This window comes from Physella acuta, unplaced genomic scaffold (genome assembly GCF_028476545.2).
Source record: "Physella acuta isolate Inbredline_101_S28 unplaced genomic scaffold, ASM2847654v3 ptg000951l, whole genome shotgun sequence".
Classification (NCBI taxonomy): domain Eukaryota; kingdom Metazoa; phylum Mollusca; class Gastropoda; family Physidae; genus Physella; species Physella acuta.
This window is the reverse complement of record NW_026732468.1, coordinates 7,150-15,432: the sequence shown is the minus strand read 5'-3', so window position 1 is coordinate 15,432 and position 8,283 is coordinate 7,150. Positions and strand designations below refer to the sequence as shown.

Genomic DNA, 8,283 nt, shown 5'->3' with positions numbered 1-8,283 from the left:
TTTACACTTAGAGAAAGTTGGGGGACTTACATTTTACGTGTTGTGATGTGTGTGGGGGGGGGGGATAAGGAAGAGAGGAAAACAAGATGGAAGATTGGTAAAGTAATAATAGAAGCTGAGGATGAGATTGGTGAATATTTGGTGAGGGAACGAGTTTAACGTTTGTGGCAGGTAAAGGCACAGTTAGATGAGGGGTGAGGCAGGTAAAGGCACAGTTAGATGAGGGGTGAGGCAGGTAAAGGTACAGTTAGATGAGGGGTGAGGCAGGTAAAGGTACAGTTAGATGAGGGGTGAGGCAGGTAAAGGTACAGTTAGATGAGGGGTGAGGCAGGTAAAGGTACAGTTAGATGAGGGGTGAGGCAGGTAAAGGTACAGTTAGATGAGGGGTGAGGCAGGTAAAGGTACAGTTAGATGACGGGTGAGGCTAGAGTTTGGGGGAGTGGCTAGTTTTCATTGATTGGATTGAAGTGGTAAGTAGATAGAGCTCACATTGCTTACCCTAAAGTCGGGAGTTCGCCCCCCCCCCCTCATCGAAATTTTATTTGACCCAATAGGGGGGTTTTCGTCCAGGGGGTTTATGTCGGGGGGGGGGGGGGGGAGGATGGGGTTTGTCCAGGGGATACATGTGACGGAGGGTTTATGTGCAGGGGGTTTATGTCGGGGGGAGGGGGGGGGGGGGTTGTCCAGGGGTTTTAGACCGGGAGCCTTTTCAAAGTGCGATTTTTTTTTTAAATCGATTAAAATGTATTTTAAAATCTGACTAAACATGAGTTTTTAAAAAATGTGATTATACTGAGTTTGTTAAAAATGTGATTAAAACGCATTCTCACCGGATGGGACTAAAATGTGTTTTTTTTTTTTTTTTAGTTTTTATTGAAAAAACCACAGTTCTAAAAGCTTTTATTTTTTTTAAAAATGTTTACCTATACCGCTGACATTTTCGTTCTGAAATGCCCAGGGTAGACGTCTGTCTTTTCTCTGCTGTCTATATCGACGTTAATGTGTATTTGGGGGTAAACAGACAAGACACAATAATTGATCTGTTGTCCGCTTGTGGGTAGGTCAGGTTCACTTGTGGGTAGGTCACAGGTGAGAGGTTTGATTGTGGGTAGGTCACAGGTGAGAGGTTTGATTGTGGGTAGGTCACAGGTCAGAAGTTCGATTGTGGGTAGGTCACAGGTCAGAAGTTTGATGGTAACTAAGGCTCTGGTTTCGCGTGTAGCCTATAGGATTGGTCGTTATTTTCAAGTGTTTCTTTGTTTATAATTAGCCATTATTGAAATATTTTTAGCATTGTCATTTTTTTCGTTATTTGCAGCTTGTATGTCATGTACAGGTCATGAAATATGTTTCTGTCAGTGATATACATAACCAGCTCTCCGTCTAACAATAACATAATGGCAAGCACACATACACTTTGCATGATTATGTAACATCCAACCCAACGTTTTGTGCACATACAGGCTAGGGTAAAATGCGATTTCCAAGAATTTTTATCTAAGAAGAATAGATAACTCTTGACGTTTAATTATCTCCCTCCGATTTTTAAAACATAATTAAAAGATAATTAGATATTTCATTATACATGATTTTGTCTTGGTTATCTTTCAAAGCACTAATTATTTTAGCATATAATCAATTTTCAAAACAAAACAAAAAGGAGAATTAAATGAAAGCCTGTCTTTTAAAATTTCATTTAAACAGCGAATTAGTTGTCCTATGTGTTTATCATTCCATGAGGACATAGTCCTACCGTCTCACTAGGACATAGTCCTGTCTCACTAGGACATAGTCCTACCGTCCCACTAGACTAGGACATAGTCCTACCGTCTCACTAGGACATAGTCCTGTCGTCTCACTAGGACATAGTCCTGTCTCACTAGGACATAGTCCTACCGTCCCACTAGACTAGGACATAGTCCTACCGTCTCACTAGGACATAGTCCTACCGTCTCACTAGGACATAGTCCTACCGTCTCACTAGGACATAGTCCTACTGTCCCAATAGGACATAGTCCTGCCGTCTCACTAGGACATAGTCCTACCGTCCCACTAGACTAGGACATAGTCCTACCGTCTCACTAGGACATAGTCCTACTGTCCCAATAGGACATAGTCCTGTCGTCTCACTAGGACATAGTCCTACCGTCCCACTAGGACATAGTCCTGTCGTCTCAATAGGACATAGTCCTACCGTCCCACTAGGACATAGTCCTACCGTCTCACTAGGACATAGTCCTGTCGTCTCACTAGGACATAGTCCTACCGTCTCACTAGGACATAGTCCTACCGTCTCACTAGGACATAGTCCTACCGTCTCACTAGGACATAGTCCTACTGTCCCAATAGGACATAGTCCTGCCGTCTCACTAGGACATAGTCCTACCGTCCAACTAGACTAGGACATAGTCCTACCGTCTCACTAGGACATAGTCCTGCCGTCTCACTAGGACATAGTCCTACCGTCTCCCTAGGACATAGTCCTACCGTCTCACTAGGACATAGTCCTGTCGTCTCACTAGGACATAGTCCTACCGTCTCCCTAGGACATAGTCCTACCGTCTCACTAGGACATAGTCCTACTGTCTCACTAGGACATAGTCCTACCGTCTCACTAGGACATAGTCCTACCGTCTCACTAGGACATAGTCCTACTGTCTCACTAGGACATAGTTCTACCGTCTCACTAGGACATAGTCCTACTGTCTCACTAGAACATAGTCCTGTCGTCTCACTAGGACATAGTCCTACTGTCTCACTAGGACATAGTCCTACCGTCTCACTAGGACATAGTCCTGCCGTCTCACTAGGACATAGTCCTACCGTCTCCCTAGGACATAGTCCTACCGTCTCACTAGGACATAGTCCTACTGTCTCACTAGGACATAGTTCTACCGTCTCACTAGGACATAGTCCTACTGTCTCACTAGGACATAGTCCTACCGTCTCACTAGAACATAGTCCTGTCGTCTCACTAGGACATAGTCCTACCGTCTCACTAGGACATAGTCCTACCGTCTCACTAGGAGACCGGCCAAAGGTCCAAATATGTATTCACGGCATACTTAGGGATGATGGTACAAACTAATACTACCCTCAGGAAAGACGGTATAAATTAATGGTACACCAATAACGGTGAAACATTAGTTTTCGATGCTAGCCATTGCCCTCAATTAAAAATAGTTGCCCCCAGCATTACGGGTGTAAATTATAGAAAACTTTCACTGTCAAGTTTTTCCTTTTAAATTTGGTTAAAAATTACTTTACGTCTGGGTAAAATGCGAATGCGAAATCAACTAAAGATTTTTTTAAATTTCCATGAAATTATTCATTTTTGCGATTTCCTTCCTTTTCTAATAAACGAGTTAATTACATTTGGAAGTTAAGACAAAAATAAAGAAATAAGGAATGGGTAACAGGAGGAGGAGGGGGGGGGGGAATTCATGATTATTGTTTGTTAAAAACAATTATCCGAGAGAAATTCATTAATTAAGGCAAGAGTAATCAATTCTAATTAAGTTATAATGTTTAGGCTGGACTGGCAGACATTTAGTTGGATAATTAATCTTTATTACAAGCTGTTTGTGTCATTTGTAGGATTAAAGGTGAAAAATAATTACCCCCCCCCCCCCTATTTTCTTTCGGACGTTGAATACAGCTGTGACAATGTGTGGTTAATCATACGATACCTGACTACCTAGCGAACATCTACACCTTAGTCCCTAATACCTCAGATATAGCCAGATAACATGGGTAGAGTTGTGGGTTTGTTACACAAGTGATGGAAACTGTTGCCACTCTTAGTTTTCAGGAAAGATAATTCAAAAAAAAAATTTATATTAATGTTTACACATTAGCTTCCCCTTTTTTAAAATTTTACTGACCCCCCCCCCCCCTCCCCCTCCCCCCTTTGTGGACATCGTTTGCGTGCAACAGATAAGAGCTTAAAAACTTACAATTGTCCTGTTTAAAAATTGAATAGCGTTCTATTCTATTATTTATGGTTATATGAATAATTTTGTCTTTACAATAATTAAAGGAAATAATTTCTTTTTTTTAATTTTTATTTCCTATTTCAAAGCGTTTGTTAGGAAAGTTTTTATACAACATTAATTATGATAAAAAATATAAGAGAGATTAAATCGATGGGGATTAGGGGATTAGGATGGAAAGTTTAAAAAAAAATTCACTTCTAAATATTACTATCATGTTATAATAAAAAAAAGAAAAAAATCGTTAAAAATAATAGAAAATGTGTAATAGAGTTGTATTCCCAGAATATTTTCGCGTATTATAAAACTTGGAATTTAAAAACCTAATGAACGCTTCAAAATCTGTTATCGCTCTATAAAATAGTAAGTGATATCTAGTTTGGTGAGTTAAGCTTTGTCAAAGTGTCAAATAAAGACCTGAGGCAACACACAAAACATAAAATAGTATGTGATATCTAGTTTGGTTAGTTAAGCTTGTCAAAGTGTCAAATAAAGACCTGAGGCAACACACAAAACAACAGCCAATAGACAGGGACATTAAACCCACATACGGGCATGGATGGGGCATACCATGTGAAGGGAAGGGGGTGGATGGGGCATACCAAGTGAAGGGAAGGGGGTGGATAGGGCATACCATGTGAAGGGATAGGGGTGGATAGGGCATACCATGTGAAGGGAAGGGGGTGGATAGGGCATACCATGTGAAGGGAAGGGGGTGGATAGGGCATACCATGTGAAGGGAAGGGGGTGGATAGGGCATACCATGTGAAGGGAAGGGGGTGGATAGGGCATACCATGTGAAGGGAAGGGGGTGGATAGGGCATACCATGTGAAGGGAAGGGTGTGGATAGGGCATACCATGTGAAGGGAAGGGTGTGGATAGGGCATACCATGTGAAGGGAAGGGTGTGGATAGGGCATACCATGTGAAGGGAAGGGGGTGGATAGGGCATACCATGTGAAGGGAAGGGTGTGGATAGGGCATACCATGCGAAGGGAAGGGTGTGGATAGGGCATACCATGTGAAGGGAAGGGGGTGGATAGGGCATACCATGTGAAGGGAAGGGGGTGGATAGGGCATACCCTGTGAAGGGAAGGGGGTGGATAGGGCATACCATGTGAAGGGAAGGGGGGTGGATAGGTTTATAACTTTGTCGGATAGTATGCAAGGGTAATTTTGTGTTCGTTTGTTTCTTGATTAGTTAGTTTTCTATTATATTTTTATTTTTGCAATTTGATAGTGCATTCGTTTGTAACATTGTTAGTTTAGTTTGTTAGTTTGTGTGTTTGTCTGTTTATTAGTTTATTAGTTGTAATTGTTAGTTTGTAGTTTTGTTTTGTTTTTGTTTATTGATAAGCTATTGTTACTTCGTTGGTTAGCTAATTGGTTTACATGCATTTTTGGATGTTTTTCTTTATTTGTTATTTAATTTGTAGTTTGTTATTTTGATGATTCGTTAGTTTAGCTTGTAAGTTTGTAGTTTGTTTCTAAATCTTTTACCTCAAATCTAGGACACATAGACACATAAAAAAGGACCTACACAGAAAGTTTACAATAATCCTGTTTGTCGAGCTAACGGTTTGTAGAATTGTGTGTATGTGAATTCTTATAATTTGCCTATTTTTCTGTTTGCGCAAATATCTGTGCGCATTTTTCTCTTGACGCACTAATGTCTTTGATCATTTTACTTGCTCTTTTTTTCTTAAATAACGTGTTGTCATTTTTGTATAGTTAAAATACATTTTATTATATTCTACACTTTCCTTCAAAACTCGCTGTTCATAAAAACGATGTTTCAAGATGTTTGCTTTGTTTTTTAATTTAAATACGGCATTATTTTAAATTACAATAACGAACCAACAATTATTGTAAACATGTGTAAACATACAAACGTCATCCGCTGAAAGTTGTTAATTTAAGAAAAAAATTATGTGGGTTCATACTAGTGTTTGAAAATTTAATTAATGTATACTCAAACACAGAACAACAAAAGCCTATTTACAAAAAAAACAAAAAAAAAAACAAAAAAAAAAACAAAAAAAAACCCCCATAAATATCATTAATTAAACGCGTTCCATTAAGTTGAAAGATCTTGCATAATAAGAAAACAGTAAAAATTTTGATAATGGGGTTTGATTATATGTCAGGGCAGATTTAAATATTTTTCATTGGACTTCTTTAAGCTAAATTAGCAAACTCTCACTTTATTCATATATTTTTATTCATTTCCGTTGGCAGCATGGTCTAATTGTTTCAATAATACAATAATGTTTAGTTTCTTTGTGTTTAACTATGATAAATGTGGGAAAGGTTAAGAATAAAACTAAAACAATAATTTGTTACACAGAAATTATATTTTTTTATTTGTCTTCTCACTGCTGGGTGAGTTGACATAGTAGTATTAGCATGTCATAATACAGAACGGCAGGTTGACATGCAAATGCTGATCAGGGTTCAGAATCTCTGAAATAAAAAGAAGAAGAAAAATGATTGAAACATAGAAAAAAACACTCTTTATACTCAACGTTACCAATATATGGGTCAAGGCAGTATGATGAAAGGGTCCATGTTTCCCATCTATCAGGCCCACATTTTTCCACATTGCTGATAAACCCTAGGGTTGGGGCAATGCGGATTATCTTTTCCCATTCGTGCCCAAGACACAAGGGGCTGTTGAGGTACTATTGACATGTTTTAGATACCTGAGGTCAGCCTATAGTGTGGTCAACACTATGCCCAGCCGCCTATGCTTTCTCTAACGTGAGTTATGTACCCATCAGAGCTGGGTGGACTCGTGGACATTGCACTGACTTGAACCCGGATTCGAACACGCAATTTTCGGGTTAGCAAACTAGCTCTCTGCCGCTAGTTCGTGTCGTCCCATTTCGGATACATGCAAAAAAATCATTAAATTACCTTAAAATATAAGTAAGTATAGAAATGGCTTTAGAAACTAACTGGGCATTGTTTCTCGCAGGCGCCGGCTAAGAGTGCAATAGTATTTAAATACACTTGTTGCTTCTGTTTCTGATGACAGGTGTCCGAATCTATATAGGCTTTTAGTGTGCATCCCTTGTACGCAATCGCTTTGCTAATAAAAGAAAAACAACACCGTAAATAGTTTACAACGAACAAATATTTGAGTTTTTACCCCTTCCCCAAACCCGGTCTTCTTACATGCATTGTAACTAAAGCTTATATCTATCATGTCTCTTCATAAAATATATTTTATTCCAAATTATAACATGTTTATTATAATAATTAGAACCTAAACAATTTTGTAAATATTCACGAAAACATCTAAAAGGACTTTAGTGCTTTGTTTGACTCACTGGCAGAAAGATTTTGAGCTGCTGTTGGGATAAACGCAAGAATCCACATCACATGTTCCATCACTTGCAGATGTTGCTGAAAACGAATTCATCATATTTTATTTAAGTCATTTCTTTAACAAAAACTATTTTGTAATCTTTATTACTAAAACAGTATCTCTATAAATGTAAACTCTTACTTTTGCAGCGCATTCGGGCCATGTTCGTTACAGTTTCAAACATCCTCTGCGTGGCTATTTCTCTTTGCAATAAGGTGCAGTGGTTTTTTTTCATAACTGTATAATGCAGACATTCGTAGTATTTTCTAGCCCTCCTGTACAAAAGAACAAAAAAAAACAATGCAATGAAACGAAACGCAATGCAGTGCAATGCAATGCAATACTAAAGCTAATGCCAATGCAACAATTATTAATTATTTTTTTAAAATTATACACACCCACAATACTTTGGTTCACGCGAGGGTGGAGGTGGCCGACCACAAACACCAGCATGGCAAGTATCTAGAGTATATACGTGTGTTGTATATATATGTATATATATATATATATATATATATATATATATATATATATATATATATATATATATATATACATATATATAGATATACATGTCATAATGGTGCATTTAGAATGGTATATTTTAAATATCAATTTACTTTTGACTGATGCTGAACATCATCAACGTTAAAAACGCTAATTTAAAAATTCAATGTATTTGAGTAGTTGACTTTAATTATTAATGCAATGCAGTGCAATGCAATGCAATACTAAAGCTAATGCCAATGTAACAATTATTAATTATTTTTTTAAAATTATACACACCCACAATACTTTGGTTCACGCGAGGGTGGAGGTGGCCGACCACAAACACCAGCATGGCAAGTATCTAGAGTATATACGTGTGTTGTATATATATGTATATATATATATATATATATATATATATATATATATATA

General features: G+C 38.0%; 1 protein-coding gene across 1 annotated transcript; it reads right to left on the bottom strand.

Annotated features, from left to right (window-relative positions):
• Positions 1-6,345: 6,345 nt before the first annotated feature.
• LOC131953776 (uncharacterized) lies at positions 6,346-7,820 on the bottom strand. Its single transcript, XM_059317145.1, has 5 exons — positions 7,761-7,820; positions 7,504-7,637; positions 7,325-7,400; positions 6,951-7,083; positions 6,346-6,455 (listed from the first exon to the last, which is right to left on the bottom strand). The coding sequence occupies exons 2-5, from the start codon at positions 7,595-7,597 to the stop codon at positions 6,447-6,449; spliced, it is 312 nt and encodes a 103-aa protein (XP_059173128.1). The 5' UTR covers positions 7,598-7,637; positions 7,761-7,820; the 3' UTR covers positions 6,346-6,446.
• Between the last annotated feature and the right edge of the window lie 463 nt (positions 7,821-8,283).

Excerpts from the sequence above, each read along its gene's own strand:
- LOC131953776 (XM_059317145.1), bottom strand. The coding sequence starts at position 7,597 with ATGAAAAAAAACCACTGCACCTTATTGCAAAGAGAAATAGCCACGCAG. Across the intron at positions 7,401-7,503 it reads GGCCCGAATGCGCTGCAAAA|CAACATCTGCAAGTGATGGA; the intron begins GTAAGAGTTTAC and ends ATTCGTTTTCAG. Across the intron at positions 7,084-7,324 it reads AGCTCAAAATCTTTCTGCCA|CAAAGCGATTGCGTACAAGG; the intron begins GTGAGTCAAACA and ends TTCTTTTATTAG.